Genomic DNA, 17,799 nt, shown 5'->3' with positions numbered 1-17,799 from the left:
TATTTAGGAGCAGTTAACAAAACCAAAATAGATGCCTCATACTACATGTGAAGAATGCAACATAAAACCAAAGTTCCTGATGAGACATCATATTTTGCATCTGCCATAATCATGAAAACCGCACCTAGGTAGTGGAAACAATACTTGTGGAAGACCTCATACAGGCCTCATTGACTTCCAAGATTCAGGGAGTAGGAACACTCTGGAACATTCTCCCTCCTGGAGTCTGACTCAAGGTCATCCTTGAAGTTTAAGTGATGATGGAAGCCTAGTTCAACTTCAGCAACTGCAACCCACATAGTGTATCTCCATACTAGCAGTCTACACCCATAGAAGTCACTGGGAAGAAGTGGGAAGATTTTGACTTGTGTGGGTTTAATGGAAAAGGAAAAGAACAAAGTAATTGGGAATCCAAGAACATGAATTTCAGAAAATGAGTATGCAGTTATATACATCAACATCACTTTCACATACAAGACATTTTTGCCTGAGCATTTAAGTGATACTGTCTGTGATATTGTTCCACAATTCATTGTTCTTCCAGAAGTAAGTGCAGGTCACTCAGTTCTGTTCACTGCACCATTCCACTCCAAGATCTAGTGACTATATATCTTATTTCCCCTCCCTTAATATTCCTCATCTATTCCAGACCTATTCCCTCGCAACTGCTTACATCTTGGGACTGTGTGTATGTTCTGCTGCTTTGATTTTATTGTGTGCTTATTATACCCCTATTATCCTCAAATAAAAATTGTAAAACTTTATTCACTCTCCTGCAACTTTCTTGCAAAAGCTGACTTTTGTATACATAGGCAATCAAGGTCTCATGTTGCTCAACCTCTAGCTAAGCCTGCTCCTGCAAATTCCCCACTCCACAAGGAAGAGGCTTCCCTTCACTTCAGGGAAGACCACCATAATGTGTACTTAAGCAGACCTTTACTACACATTGCACAGTGTTGCTGCTGTGTGTGCTCTCCTCTGGACATGTTCCAGCTTGTCAATATCCTTCTAAAATTGCGGTGCCCAGAACTGAACACAGTAATAAACATATATTCCAGGAGTGCTTTGATTGAGTGTTCCTGCATGGCAGGTGGTTGGACTTGATGGCCCTTGTTGTCTCTTTCAACTCTATGATTCTGTCTACTGAATCATGCTCTAAACAAATCAACAAGTACAGTATCCAAATTCCGAGGGGTAGCTAATATCCTGGAGGACAGGGGCAGGATTTAAAATGATCTGGACAGATTAGACAGCTGGGCCAAAACTAACAAAATGAATTTCAATAGAGATAAATGTAAGATTCTACACTTAGGCAGAAAAAAGGAAATGCACAATAATAGGATGGGTGATACCTGGCTTGACAGCAGTACATGTGAAAATGATCTGGGAGTCTTAGTAGACCACAAACTGAACATGAGTCAGGAGTGTGATATGGCAGCCAAGAAAGCCAGTGCAATTCTGGGATGCATCAATAAGGGTATAGTGTGTAGATCGAGGGAAGTAATTGTACCACTCTACTCTGCATTGGTCAGACCTCACCTAGAGTACAGCGTTCAGTTCTGAGAACCGCAATTTAAGAAGGATATTGACAAGCTGGAATGTGTCCAGAGGAGGGAAACCAAAATGGTAAAACGTCTGGAATCCATGCCCTACATAGACAGACTTAGGGAGTTGGGGATGTTTAGTCTGGAAAAGTGAAGGTTAAGGGAAGACATGATGGCTATGTTTAAATATTTGAAGGGATGTCATGTCGAAGAGGGAGCAAGCTTGTTTTCTGCTGCCTCAGAGACTAAGACACAGAGTAATGGATTCAAGGTGCAGGAAAAGAGATTCCACCTAAATATTAGGAAGAACTTTCTGACCGTCAAGGTTGTTTGACAGTGGAATTCACTGCCTGGGAGAGTGGTAGAGTCTCCTTCTTTGGAGGTTTTTAAGCAGAGCCTGGATGATCATATGCCAGGAGTGCTTTGATTATATGTTCCTGTATGGTGGGGTGGGGGTGGACTTGATGGCCCTTGATGTCTCTTCCAACTCTATGATTCTATGATTCTATCTCATTGAATCATGCTCTAAACAAATCAACAAGTCAAACAGTAACATGAAAAATAATATTCTTGATATGAGCCAGGAAGAGAATATGATTCATTACCATTACATGGTTTTTTTTACTTGATGCGTTCAATTAACAATAGTTAAATGATAAACTACCAGAGATCAACATTTTGTCTGCCATTATTGTGGTAGCTAAATTCCATCAAGGAATGCAGACCCCACAATTGAATATAGATGTGCGGTCAGTGAGGAGAAAAAAGATTTTTGTGGTCATAAACTGTTTGTGATCAACCCATAAAAGAAACATTCCCAAAAGCCGTCGTTTTATTAGCTCAGGTATATTAATTTCCTTTGCCAAAGCCACAACTGAATGGAAAAATTGATTTTATCATTTCAGTGGAAGAAGAATACAGCTCTAGAAGGGAGCAATAACACAGGAGACAGCTAAAGATAACTGTGGTGACATATTGCCTTTACGCTTTAGTACTCAGCTGTTTAGCCATTTAATACAGAATATTGTAGTTTATTAGCTCATAAACCACTGTTATTTCTTTTCAACACCAGCCACCAGTCGCTTATATACACTTTATCACTGTTTTAAAAAATCCTGTATATCAATGAAACTCAATTTTCACTTGGTAATGGATGGCTAATTTTGGCTAGATAAACAGCTTATTGATCATGTAGACTATATAGCAGTGCCCAGACTATATTATTATTTATTGTACAACAGACCAGATTCAACCACAGATCAGAGCTTGACCTTTGCAAAACATTAATCTTAATGCTGCTAGATAGCATCAACCTTGAGGCAATGCTGGATGAGGTAGACTTTGTATACAGGAGCTGTGCTTGCACCCACCAATGTACCTATGCTTCATTCTGCACAGCACAAATAAGTCATCCTGAAGATGCAAAAAAAGAAGGTGTTTTAGGGAGGAAGTTCACACAGATTTTCCCTCAAGATGTCCTCAGGATACCCTATTTCAACTGAAGCCTTTTTAAAAAAAAAAATTCTAAAATGTGGATTTTTCTCCCCCCACCCCTAGGAGTTGTCTTTAAGATGTTTTTAAGTCATCTTTAAGTCATCTCCTGCTTGGCTGTGTGAACACGAACAGGCAGGAGACAATTTCTTTTTCCCGCCTTCCACCCCCTTTCCTCTGTTAGAGCACTTACTTTAATTTTCACAGCAGCTTGTGCCTGCCATTTTCTGCAGCTTGAGAGTCCCTACTGCTGCCATTCATGGCATTTGTTACCAACAAAGGTTTCCTCAGCTTGAAGCTCATCTGATTGCTATCTTCTTGTAAATTGTTCATGAATAAAGTTTGTTTTCCCTATTGATCCCACACACCTGTTGACAAAACCAAGATGGTCTGCAGAGGTCAGGTCTATCCAAAACTTCTTAATGAGAGGTAGACCAGCCCTCTAAGTGGCTGCAATTCTCTTATCCATGTTATCGTAGCTATGAATACAGCTCCCTCTGAACAACAACAACAACAACAACAACAACAACAACAACAACAACAACAACAACAACAACAACAACAACAACATCATCATCATCATCATCATCATCATCATCATCATCATCATCATCATCATCATCATCATCCAATAAAGGAAAAAAAGGAAAAAAATGACACATGTACAGGATTGCCAAGGAAAACAAACTTTATTCATGAATGTTTTACAAGAAAATAGCAATCAGATGAGCTGCAAGCTGAGGAAACCTCTGTGGGAAACAAGTGCAGTAAATGGTGGCAGTGGGGACTCTCAAGCTGCAGAACATGGCATCCACAAGCTGCTGTGAAGATGAAAGTAAGGGCTCAAATGGGAGAATGGTGTGGAAGGTGGGAAAGATCAAAGACGTCCTCTATGCAGACAACAAAGCCAAGAGCCGTTCTTTTTAAAACATCTTTAGGATGTTTTATTTGAGCTGCGCAGTAGGCAAACGCCAAAACGATTCTTTTAAAGATGTCCTAAGGATGTTCTCTTTGTGCTGTGCAGAATGGACCTGTGTTATAGCTCAATCAAATCCAGTATTAATTTCCATGTTAACTAAACAACTGTTCTGCTCTATTCACTGTTTGTCATCAGTATTCTACTGCTGCAATTACTGTACTTTTCATATTTAATAAATAAAATGAACCTTTCTTCCCTTTCAAGCCTAGTCAGAAATTATGGCCAGTTTTCTTTCTAGATGTGAACATCCAAAATCCCTGGTGATGTATGTGAGCTGGAGCATTTTTGATTTCTTAAAGTTGCTCTGGCAGATGGTTTGGAAAGTTCCATTAGTGCAGAATACAGCTATTCATCGCTTGTCGGTGGAAAGTCACTGGCAGAACCAGTTACCAAGTGCTAACAAAGTTATTACTCCCCTTTGTTATGCTCAGTAACAATGAACACTAGAGTTAACATAGTATTTATTGATAGAAAATTTGGATTTGATCCAAATTTCCAGAAACAGAAAGGAGCTTCCAGCAGCAGTGGAGAAAATGATTTTCACAGATTATTGAACCTTAACTGTAGACCCCAGACTGCCTCCAGCTCTGCTCTTGATGTCCCTTGAAGCCTAGGGATGCATTCGGAGGGGTGGGTGGCCTGCATTTGGAAGCAGGAAAGTTCCTTTGTAGCAGACTGAATCGAACCCTTAGTCACAGCCTGGCAACCAGAAGGATTTGAGGAAGGTGGCCACTTATGGTGGGAGGAAGTAATTAGCCTGGTATGATGACACCCGCATGATCCAGAAGAGATGCAATTATACTGGAGGTGATGTTCTAGCTTTCCTTCAAAATTCTGAGCCATGATGGGCATCAGTAGTTGGGCTGAAGGTGTTCTACAACCAGCAGGCAGCTGGCAGCCTTATTAATTCTATGTTTGATAAATTGACAAGTGAACTTCCAATGGTAAACACAACACTAAAATATCTAGTTGTAAAGCAAAAGGTCAGAGTAAAGTTGTGCACCCTTATTTTCAGATAGTACTTTCAGATGTCTCTGAACTGGTCCTATAGAAGCAATGATAGCTCCAGTGTTATAAAAAACAATAAGCATACCGTAATACGTTCTGAGGGGGATTTTTTGGATTTAGAAAACTCAAGGCTTAACAAGCCACTAGGCCTCATACTACTAGGCCAACTCCAGTTTGGGAAGTTTCTGGAGAACTGAGGTAGAGGCTGAGAAGGGCAAAGTCTGGGAGGGAGCTCAGCAGGGGTGTGATGCCGTAGAATGCACCCTCCAAACCTGACATATTTCTGGAGTCTGGCAATCAGTTGTAATTCTGGGAGAAATCCAGTCCCCACCTGAAGGCTAGAAATCCTACCTCAGACTGACTGATTTTTATGTTTCAGGAAGTTGCCCTGGAAACATGGCATTGGGCTGACATAGGAACAATTTTGTAATGTTTCTTTTCCAACCTGAAGGAAAACCACATTCCATTAACACAACAGTTGCATTTATGTAAGAGATCTGGGTTTCTTTGTGTTTTTTTAATAGGATAGTAGAAGAAATTTCAAACATGTTCTCCAAACAATACAACAATGCTGTAGGACATAATAATTAGGCACTACTTGTAATTTTGTCATGAGGTTGTTAAACTCAATATTATTTCTCTTAGAACAATACTGTTGGAGACACATGTACATAAAACATTTAAAAAGTGGACCACTCAAAATTCTCACCATAGTCTGTGTTTTCTGGTTCCCAACAATTTGAAGGCCAAAAGTAGGGAGCCTGGAAAATAGTGAATTATATTGTATCATTACAATGCAAGCACCCAAAGTACAGATGAATATTATTCCTAATATTCCTATTCTGATGGCCAGAAACTGGACTATGGTGGCAATTCTGAGCACAGTAAGGCTGCTTAAATCCTACTGAAGTAAATGGGATTTAAGCAGCCTAGCTGTGTGCAGGATAGCAGTCTTAAATTAGGAATACTGATGAAAGTAAAGTAACAGCATGATATAGACCCTCCATTCTGTCTTGATGTGTAGCAAGCTGATACAAGATCAGGTCAGTTAGTTATTATTTTTTCTTTCAAAAAAGTGCAACTATTCCCACTTACCTTGAGTTACCTCCTCATTGTGTCTTGAAGGCAACTGAGCTGAAGCTAATAAACACAGCCTCCTGTTAAGCACATTTGCTACACATTTGCCTATACTGTTGTTGCAGAAAAATGAATAGGAGAGGACAGGGGTCATGTTTCAGAGATAAGCATTCTATATGCCAAAGGTCCCATGTTTATCCCCATTTAGAAAGGAATTCAGTTGATGTAAACAGTACTGGATTAGGCGAAATGGAATTCCTTGAAGAAAACACTTAATTGGACTGGGTAAAAGCCTGTACATCCATGCATATCCAACCATTAACTTCAGGAAGACTGGCAAGTTATAATAAAATTTGTGCACTTCTATGCTAACATTAAACAACTGAGCACCTCGAAATGTTAAATGCAGGAAGGGATATGTTAAGGAAGCTTTGTTCAACTTCCTTTACTTCTACAGAAAGCAGAAGACTCTTCACAATAAGGAAAATGTTTGGCCATCTTATGATTTCAGTACTAGAGAAAATAGTGTTCTTACCTGAAAACGGTAAAAAGTCCCATCATCCTTCAAAGTAAGTACATGATCTGAGATTGGAAAAATGTATCCCTGAGCTGCTATGAGACTTCCCATATGTATTGCTTCAGCTGTGGATTTTTTTTAAAAAAAGAAAAGATTGTCAAACAACTAAGTATTACAGCAGTGATTATTCATATCTAAGGCTTTGGTGGAAGGATGCTGCATGCTGTCTGATCATCCCCAACCATGGTATCACTGGCAGGCTTAGAAAACAAGAGTGCTTTTCCTTCTTTTGACAACCAGTTTCAGTGATAGTGGAAGCCTCTCTGTATTATCCAGCCATCAAGTCTTAAGTACATATATGCAGAACAGAGGTCGCCAGCGCACTTCCATCCTGGTTGAAGATGGTTCAAACAGAGGCAACTCAAGAACTTCAGCCTCCACTGCAAGCTGAAATCAGTGCAATGTCAGTAAAGAGTGGCGAGCAAGGGAGCCAGAAGTTGCAGACCCAATGTTGCTATTAAATTCTGCATATCCAAGAAAATCCATAAGGACAACCCATTACTTTCAAACAGCCCTAAAGATTTCTCAAGAAGGCATCCAGGTGTAGTTGATAACTATAAAGAAGATGTGGTCTTTCAGCGAGGAGATCAAACAATCATATCCACAAGCTGCTGATCTGATATCAGACGCTATCTCACAGGATGTTTTTCAAACTTGGATGCCCCTATCTTAATTACATTTTTATATGAACAGGGAGACTTTTGCACTCTCTTAGCAAAATTGGAATGCTCCATGTGGTGGCCTGCCTGTGTGAAACCCTGTTGGGTGGGATCCCTCCTCCCTCAAAAAAGCACAGAGGACAGTAGAAGATGGCATGAATCAGGTTTACGCATGTCCCTGCCTCTCATCTCAACTTATGTGCGAGAATGAGAGGGAAGTACAGAGGTACCTCGGTTTTTGTCGATAATTCGTCCGAAAGGAATCAAGAAAAACCGAAATCGGCGAAAACCAAGGCACCATTTCCCATAGGAATCAATGTAAATCCAATTAATCCATTTGAGTCACTCCAAAAAGTGCCTCGAATGGATTAATTGGCTTCCTCAAACCCCAGCCAGCCAGGAGGCAGTGACACCCCCTGACATCACTGCCCAAATAAGGAGCTCCCTCTGCCTCCTGGCTGGGCTTCCTCAAATCACAGCCAGCCGGCTGATGTCACTGCCCAAATAAGGAGCTCCCCATGCCTCCCGGCTGGCTGGGGTTTGAGGAAACCCAGCCGGGAGGCAGAGGGAACTCCTTATTTGAACAGTGATATCAAGGGGTGTCACTGCCCAAATAAGGAGCTCCCTATGCCTCCTGGCTGGGCTTCCTCAAACCCCAGCTGGTTTTGGTTTTTGTGGACTTTTCGTCGGTTTCGGTTTTTGTAGACTTTATTTGGGCAAATTTTTTCTGAATTTGAGGACGAAAACCGAGGCAATAGACGAAAACCGAGACAAATTTTGTCCAGAAAAAGTCGACGAAAACCGAAACCGACAAAAACCGAAGTCAACGATAACCGAGGTACCACTGTACATGCTTGCTCATGAAGAGGCTTGTTTACCTAGTGAATGCACAACCAATGTGCAGTTCCATCCATTTGGTTTTCTAATCCACATCATTTAAAAGTTTGCTGAAACCCTTAAGCTACGTTTCTAAAATGTCTCTCCATTTGCTATACCCTGAAAGAACCTTGAAACAGGATAATTCTTCCAGCATTAGCAAATGTACATAAATATTTTGACAGCATAAACTGGAATGTATGAGATATACTATATTTCAATTTCTGAGTTATAAACAGTCTGTTACAGTTTTGAGTGCACTTCATATCTTTATTATTCTCCTGCTTTCTTCTTGACCAGTGTACACAAGGGAGAATTCCAGACAGCATTAAAAAAGGTATTCACATGTATTAAATTAACTAGAATCTCAAGCCCTCATTCATGCTGAGCGTTTGCTTCCTCAACATAGTATCAGCAGCACTTCCTGAATCACTCATGAGATTTTAAGGATATCATGGTAACACAATCAAAGCACTCCTGAGAATATTTTCAACATAAATCTAAAGCTTGTGAAATTTCACAGCACACAAAACTGAAATACAATACAAAAGTCCAAAGTTACCTAGATCATCAATATTCAGGTTCTTCATGAGCCACTGAACTATGTCAGCACCTAAAAAAGTAAAAGGCATTGTAATACAAAGGACACAAGAATAATAATAGCTATCAAGAGTGGTGGTGGCTGAAACCCTCAGTGAGGTTGGGGGTGGGGTGGGGGTGCATGTTTCATCCAATCAAGTCATTTCTGTCATCAATTGTCTCCATTCCACCAGTCTAAAGGACCTTCTTCCTGCGCTACCCAGCTGTGTCTCAAGAAGGTGATCCAATGAACTGCGAAAACTAACTAGAACCCTCATGTTCAGAGGCAGTACACCTCTGAATCCCAGATGCAAGGAACGAACAGTAGGAAAATGAAGTTATCCTCTTGCTATGTTTGTAATCTTACCAGAAAAGTTTAGCTGACCATTCTTGAAATTTATTCATTTTGAATCAGGCAAACTGAAGGTGAGAGGCCCAAGACTACAAGCTGAAGTAGGATCTTTAAACATCACCCCTGATCAGCACTCCTTTTACCCAGCAGCCATTGGAGTGCCATACTCCAAATGGCTCCCTTCTCACCCTCCTCACAAACCTTTCATGTTTGCAGACGCAGGACAAACAAATTCATCAAGCAGTGTTGCACTCACTTCTTCACAGAACACACACACAATCCCACAATTATTATTTACAAACAGAAAAAAACCACAGTTGCCAAAACACTTTGAAATTTAAAAGTGGTAAATCTTGGTCAACAAGCCCCCAAATAAACACTTCAAATGCCATGCCTTCATTTCTTGCATTTTAAAAAGTCGCTGGCTTCCTAAGAGCTGCCAAGAAACTGGAAGTTTTGCCAAAGCTGACAGATTATCTTTCTGCTGACTTTGCCAGACCATTAATTATCACCCGTCAAAAATGATTACTCACCCTAGAGATAATGACAAGCTGTTCCTCCCCCTGTTAATTACTGCCATTGCTAATACTCATCTGTCTGACTAGAATTCATCAAGAAGACAGGCATATCCTTGTCCCTACTTCCAGCCACCAATAATCCAACTATACACACACATGCGTGCGGGACAACATTAGTTTCTCCACATGGTATCCCTGTGTTTAGGGGTTTTTTTAAATAACAGCCAGACAATCACAATTCCTGAAATATGTCAGAGGTTTTCCCTGCAGAATTCCCCAGGGCACTAATCAAATATTTAATTCTTCTGAGGTCCTCAGCTTCCTTATGTCTCAACCACCAAATGATCTTCTGGGGCTGAACTTATCCACCACGACCCTGTTCAGTATCAGTATGTTCCCCACAAGAGAGAAAGCAGCATGGTATAATCTGATCTCTTCAAATCTCAGAAGTTAAGGCAGGTTGTTACCATCATCATCATCATCATCATCATCATCATCATCATCATCATCATCATCATCATCATCATCATCATCATCATCATCATCATCATCATCATCATCATCATCATCATCATCATCATCATCATCATCATCATCATCATCATCATCATCATCATCACCAACCACTACCACCACCACCACCACCACCACCACCACCACCACCTTTATTAGGCATAGGATAAAACAAAAATCAAACTAACAATAACAACAGTAGAAAAGGTTATTAGGTGATCAACAGGAGTGCGCAGGTCACTAATGAACAAATTAAACAGAAGAGGGGGCAGGTTGTTACTTGGAAGGGAGGTCTCCAAGGGAGGCTCTGCAGAAGAAGGCAATGGCAAACCACCACTTGTCAAGAAAGCCCTTCCAATGCTCTGAGGAAATTTTCAGCAGATTGCCAACTGCTCCACTGCTCCTGTGTCTTTAACAGCACTGCAGAAATTAAGCAGTGATTTTTTAAAACCAGTTTTGGAACTGCATAAGAACTTGTGTGTGTGGTAGTTTCAGCACTGGACTGAGATCTGGAAGACTGAAGTTTTCATTTCCACTCAGTCATGGAAGCTTGCTGGGTGACCCTGGGCTAGTCACACACTTCTCAGCCTATCCTACCTCACAATGCAGTTGTGAGCATAAAATAGAGGAGAGGAGAATGATTGATGCCTCTTTAGGTCCCCACTGGAGAGAAAGGCAAGGCATAAAGGAAATAAAATAAATACAATAAAATAACAATGAACTGATGAGGAAACCTGAAGAGATGAATAACAGTGTGTGAAGCTGCAGTTAAAGGTACACAATTCTATAGGTAGCAACTATACCCTTCCCCAACTCTGACTATGGTGGTTTCCACAAGAGGAATGGTTTCCTTATTGTGGTTTCCTTATTGTTGGTGTGGCTGCTCATGGGGCTAATCACATGGCAGGTTTCCTTGCAGTTTCCTTGTTCCCAGTCCCCTATCAGCACTAGCATATTGTTATATCCATAAAATGTGGCAGGAATAGGGTTATTGAATTCCTTTGTTAAAAAAGAGAGTAAATCTCTGGCCCTTTCCGCACCGCAACGGTGCGGGGGTGCGTCAGCATAAACAATGCCAACACACTCCCCCGGGACCATTCACATGGATGGTCCCGGGAGGGCGGCAGGTGACGGCGCAGCCTTCACACAGGCTGCACCGTTGCTGAACGCCGACCTTGTCTCCTGGCTTCCAGCTCGTCGCAGAAGCCAGGGGACACGCCACCGCAACCTGGAGCGACGGCTCTGGAGTCGCAGGCCAGGGGGCGTGTTCGACAAGCCGGAAGCCAGGAGACAAGATAGGCGTTCGGGAAAGGAGGAGGAAATGGCACCTTCCAGCTGCTGCCATTCGCACGGCAGCGTTTGGAAGCCGCTGTTTCTGAAATACCTTGCTCAGGGAGCAAGGTTTAGAAACAGCGGCTTCGCACTGCGCGGGGGTTGTGAGGCTGCCGCTGCTGCGACGGCCGTGCAAACCCCTCCCCAGGGACGCTGTTTTAGCGTCCCTGGAACGCTGTATTCCACCCGTGCGGAAACAGCCTCTAGTTCCTTCTGTTGTGCAGCTATGCTTTCCCCTCTATATCTCAGCAAAGGCCTAGGGACTTATATTTTTAAAAAAGAAAAGCTAGAAATTCAGAGAATCTGTTACACATATTGTTACAATAGTATATTAATAGAATGGCTGATTATGCACAATGTGCTTGCTGAATCATGGGGTGAATGTCTGTTACAGAAAGATTTCTTGTACGGACCTGTTTCCTCGAGCCTCGCTTTCATTTTCCATTATTTCCACAGCAAACGAGACCACTTTTAGCACAACCTTCAGTTTGCTTCACTGTCACAGTGGGGAGACTTGCCAGTGAGCACAGCTTTGCTCTGAAGATCTTCCCTCCACCCACGCCCAGTTTTCCCTCTCCCTCACACTGCTTTGCATGCTTTCTCCCTTGCCCCCCTTCCATGTTGTCAGCTGCTTCAAGTAACAGAAAGGAAGCTTAATCACACAACACGGACCTCTAATTCTCTTGAGATATCGATGTAAAGAAAGCTTGGAAACAACAAGCAACACCAGCAGCAGGAAGTGTTGGGGGTTGGGGGTTGAGAAAGGAGACTGGGGAGACTGGGAGAGAAGATCTGCTCTAGGACAGTCCCCTTCTTTAGCAGCCTGTGGTCCAGGGAATTGATTTGCCTCTTTCATTGGGTGGTGAGGAAGGGATTACTTTTGGAACATAAGTGCAGCTTAAAGGGATAAAGCAGCAGTCTTGACCATGGGGTGTAATGAGAGCTGTATAATTAAGAATCACTTGATGGGCGGAGTTAAGAGAAACAGCCTGGAGAGCTCTCTGCAGAAAAACTGTGGGGAAAGGAGGGAATATCTCCTCACATGTAAAAGAAACACAAGGAGAGCCCTCTTCAAGCCCACTGTACAGAGAAGTGTGCCAAGGTAAGTGTTCCATGCATAATGGGCCAAAGATACTTTTGGGCCAAAAATAAATAAATAAACCCCATTCCCAGAGGCTTGGGAAGCAAATGGTTGTCGCAGGGGACAGGGTCATGGAAAATGGCTTGCATGGGGACATGTAAATTTGAAGTGTCTTACCCACACAGCAGCCATAAGGTGTTACTGTGATCTTTCCCAAAACTTTGGAGCAAAGCAGGTTTGAGACAAATTAGAGGAATGCTGTGGACACCTCAGAAGGTGTGCGAACGTGTCATAATGCTGTGGGAAAGCAAAAAATGTTCCCAACAACATTGAAACAAGGGCAGATGACACGTCTGGATACCACCTATAACTTTTTTGCTTCTATTCACTTAGGTATTACAGCTAGTAAAAACAACTTTTTCTTTATTCATTTCTTGTATGCCTTTCTTGTAGAAACCCAAGGCAGAATTCAGACCATGGCCAAAAAAAAAAAAGCCAGAATACTTCACAGAATTAACAATACAATAAAATGAAATTATATGAACCAAAGAATGATGAAATAGAATCAGTATAATATCTTGCCCAAACTTGATTTTACACTTAGAGAACAATGATCCTATAAACTAGATTTCATACTTACAGAAAACTTAAGCACAGACTCTATGAGACATCTAAAAATGCAGTATAAAGGGAGGTGGAGGGAAAACAGCTGCCCACAATTTCACAGGCAATCATATTAAGACATTACCTAAATAGAATGTGCTCTTCCTGCAGAATTCCATTCCACTACATCTTTGTTCCCTTTATGAAAATGCCCTCCTGAGAGACTCTCTCTATGGAGTGTGGGAGCCTTTCTTACCTTACCTTGTTAGGCAGAAGGGAGAATACACATGTGCAAAATCTGCTCTTTCCCACACTACACTCTGTATAGATCAGTGGTTCTCAACCTGGGGGTCGGGACCCCTTGGGGGGTCGAACGACCCTTTCACAGCGGTCGCCTAAGACTCTCTGCATCAGTGTTCTCCATCTGTAAAATGGATAAATGTTAGGGTTGGAGGTCACCACAACATGAGGAACTATATTAAAGGGTCGCAGCATTAGGAAGGTTGAGAACCACTGGTATAGATCAACTTCTGTGGAAATTATGGCAGTTATTAAGAGATCTACTTATTCTGTTCTTTACTGGACCAGGGTTGCATTGCAACCAGACATTCTTTCCACAAGCAATAGCTGGTTACATAACTTTGACAAAACAATTAATCTGATTTTGAGCTGGAGGGATGTCCAGTCATCTAACAAAGTATTGTAGAGACAGGATAACAGCTCTATAATTCTAGCTATTTCCTTTATATATATATAAAGGAAATATATATAAGGTGCCACTTATATATATAAGGTGCCATTTTAAATGGCACCTTATGTTTTCTGAAGACAAGCGCTTGTCAGGATGACAGATTCCAAGGCAGTCAAGGGAAGAGAAAATGAAATAGAAAGATCAAATCTGAGAGACTGTAGGAAATAGATTTAATAGATTGGAGTCACCAGTATAAGAGTTATCATTTTTGTGCACCACCTAAAGTAATCCACCACGTTTAGAAAGACTGGGTTGTACTGCAAACTACCCAAGTGATCAGTTGTGGGTCTTGTTCAGTATAAAGGCTGTAGGAGAAGCAAGCCAGAGCACCACCTGATCAGCTATGTCTATTTACATCATGTTTGAACATCTAATGGAGCAGAAGGCAGAAGGCAATCCTGACCACCTTGATCTCAAAGATGAAGGTTATGTGGGAGGAGATCCAGCTCAACTACAAGATAACCACCTTTCTGGACCCAGATGCACTACAGGCAGACTTAGCTTCAACAGTGCATGCACTGGTGCAGCAAGACGGCATTGAGCCTCTCACCAGGTCTAGATGTTGGTGACCATGTGTGACCCACATATCAAATGCAGGATCATCAAGTGGGCAGACCAGCTCATTCACTGCACAGATGAACTATCCCAGTAGGTTGAGTGCATGCAGGCCACGAGGGGCACGTTGCTGCCACCAGAGGATTGGGGGGGGGGGGGGGGGAAGAAAAGATGCTCCACTGCTGTTCCTCACCCACCAGTAGTAGCAGAGCAGTCACCCAGTTTGATTGGCAATATCCTCCACATCTCAAGCAGCATTCCAAAACAACCAGAACCCAACCCCCTCAACTGAATCCTATTAGCTATGTGGCACAGGGAGCCGTTAGAGGAGGTACTGCTTCTCAGCCATGACATACCAAAATTGCATGCTGATAATAATACAATAATATCAAAAAAGTGCTCCCTTTTTGCTTGATTTTTTTCTGCTGGGATCCTCTCCAGATTGACATTAGCTTTTGTTTGGCCTGCCACATTGGCCTGTAATTGTGCTGAGGTTCCGCATTGGTTCTGTTGGGCTTGTTGTTGGTTGTTGAGTGGGAGGCACTGACCAATGTTTGCTGTAGGCATGACTCTATGCTGCTGTCCTGGAGAAAACAAGAATTTTAAGCCTTCATTGAAAACAATGGAGGATGGATGGGGGCACTTCATTTAATGGCCCATAGAATTGGACTCCTTGGTTCCATCTTCTTGAAACTTGGGAGTTATTCCATGGAAAGATACCAGCAGACATGGAACAATTTTGGTGCCATTATCTTTTTAAAAAGCTCTTCCAGTCCCCCGGGTACATTCTCCGTAGGATATAATGGAGCCAAATAATATCTGTTTCCTTAAAAACTATCAAACAAAAACAGATCCTGAATACTATACTGGTATTTGGAACATGAAAAAGGAGAATACTGATATTTCTCTGCTCCAATATATTCAGATCTAAAAAAATACAGATTTTTTAAAAATGCACACCCCTACATACAATCATCATATTCCAGATGAATGAGAATGAAAGAAAAAGCTCCAATAAAATCTATTATACTAAAATTTAAAAAACCAAAAATATTTTGGTGAACATTATCTGTATGAAGAATAGACTGTCCCAATATTAACATTCAAAGAAAAATGGGAAGGAATTCTATCTGTCTCTATGTCAACATAAGAACAGTTGAAGCTGCATAAGTACACATTTACTAAAAATGTGTGTAACAAGATAATATGTTCCCACATCAATTAGAGAATCTGTACCAATTAGTTCTCTAAGGATGGTTCTTTAACTATTGGGCCCCAGATACCTTTGAGATCTATCAAATAAGATTGCTTGCAACCCTTAACTTTAATAGTACAAATGAATTAATAGTGAGTTCTGTTCTTTGAGATCTTGCTAGCAAATGAGGAAGAATCTTCAGAGAGTTACTATCTTCTACTGAAAAAAAGAAATAATTATCTTTATTAGACAAAACATTAGAAAACACAAGCCTGTAAAAATTATCCTTATAGCAACTGCAAAAACAAGTGCCAATAAAGTCAGGTCTCTTAGGATTTCTCAACCATATTTGAAGAAGTATTTTATTTCTTCATTTTTGTAGGTTTTTACCTTATTGGCTCTCACAAGTTACAATTTAAAACCATAAATCACAAAACACTTTTCAAATTAGGCCCAGCCATAACATAAAATCAGTAAAATACCCCTAAGCTAACCTTACTAAAAACCCATTGAAGAAACAGAGAAAAGGGCGGCCATTCAGATGTTGAAGAAGAAGAAGAGTTTGGATTTATATCCCCCCTTTCTCTCCTGTAGGAGACTCAAAGGGGCTTACAATCTCCTTGCCCTTCCCCCCTCACAACAAACACCCTGTGAGGTGGGTGGGGCTGAGGGAGCTCCGAAAAGTTGTGACTAGGCCAGGGGTTGGCAACCTTTACCACCCAAAGAGCCATTTGGACCCGTTTTCCATGGCCCTGAAGATCTACTGAGCCGGAGAGGCAGCTCCACATGGAGCCGCCTCCAGTTCGGCCCCTCCACTCACCTTTCCTTCCAGCGCTGCTCTGGAGGACAGGAGGGCCACGCCCACGCTACCCTCTGACCTCCAGGCCACGTGGAGCCGCAGTATAAGGCTGAAAGAGCCGCATGCGGCTCCGGAGCTGCAAGTTGCAGACCCCTGGAATAGGCCAAGGTCACCCAGCTGGCATGTGTGGGAGTGCACAGGCTAATCTGAATTCCCCAGATAAGCCTCCACAGCTCAAGCGGCAGAGTGTGGAATCAAACCCGATTCCTCCAGATTAGAATGCACCTGCTCTTAACCACTATGGCACTGCTGCACGGGGCAATTGGAGAGAGAATTGCCCCCATGCACCAACATGGGACCCCATGTTGTGGGACCCCATGCACCAACAAGTGGTGTATGAAGATCTCTCTGACTGCTATCCTCTGACCCTGACCCTGGCAAAATGAGCACAGCCACTGTAAAGCTGCAATTTTTGCTGTTTCACATGGCAGCAAAAATTCCTGCCCAGTCCCTACAGTAAGTCACTTATATATTATTGATGCACATTGATAGAACTGATTGTACCATAAAACTTTCCAAGTGTGACTCCCAAGTGATCATTGGCAATAAATCTTTCCAAATGCAGCAACGAAAAAAGAGAGAGAGAAAACCCTCAGGGTTTTTTTAAAAAAATGCTTGCTTTTGAAATGTTATAATATAAATAGCCAATCTGGGGTGTCTGCGTGTACAAATTTCAAGAAATGACCTGGCTCCTGATCTGTTCTCCTCACGCAAATTGAGTGCACGCTTTTATTCACTGATAGCTGTATTGTTTCAACCACAATGGAACAGAATAGTATCAGACTTCTTCCACGGGAGGAGGAATCCTCTTTCATCTTATTCCTTGACAGAATTTTTGTCGACATCAGAGTCTCAGGAAGCCCATAACTGCTATGTAGAGGGCATGAGCTGCACCACACCAGAAACATTAATTAGAGAGTTGGGAAGAAGAGACCATGAAATCTTTTAATGTTCTCCTTAGATCTGCCAGAAACTGAATCTGAAGTTTCAGCCTGCAAATTGAATGCTCAGGAATGTAACCTCAGTTTTTGGGTGCTAAAAGGCTCTCTTTCAAGGAAAAAAAATGCTGTCACCTGTGCCTCTGACTGATTGCCTGGGATGCCTGCTAGGTAGCCAAAGTTTTAAGCGCACCCACTTCCATTATCCTTGCTAGAGAACTGGGTTTGATCATTCAGGTTTAAATAAATGGTCCATTCACTAGAGATGTAAATGCCATAGAGGCCTCACAAATTTACTCCAATTTCTTCTCC

General features: G+C 41.9%; 1 protein-coding gene across 4 annotated transcripts in view; it reads right to left on the bottom strand.

Moving 5' to 3' along the window:
* Positions 1-17,799, bottom strand: part of RGS6 (regulator of G protein signaling 6) — a 244,991-nt gene that overhangs the window by 69,368 nt on the left and 157,824 nt on the right. For all 4 annotated transcript variants that reach the window (XM_048484070.1, XM_048484071.1, XM_048484069.1 and 1 more), the window contains 3 exons: positions 8,774-8,824; positions 6,635-6,741; positions 5,732-5,783 (listed from right to left, as the gene is read on the bottom strand). In XM_048484070.1, coding sequence (XP_048340027.1) covers positions 5,732-5,783; positions 6,635-6,741; positions 8,774-8,824 — 210 coding nt within the window. The remainder of the gene's footprint in view (positions 1-5,731; positions 5,784-6,634; positions 6,742-8,773; positions 8,825-17,799) is intronic.

This window comes from Sphaerodactylus townsendi, linkage group LG02, assembly GCF_021028975.2.
Source record: "Sphaerodactylus townsendi isolate TG3544 linkage group LG02, MPM_Stown_v2.3, whole genome shotgun sequence".
Taxonomy (NCBI): Eukaryota; Metazoa; Chordata; class Lepidosauria; order Squamata; family Sphaerodactylidae; genus Sphaerodactylus; species Sphaerodactylus townsendi.
This window is presented reverse-complemented; position numbering and strand designations above follow the sequence as displayed.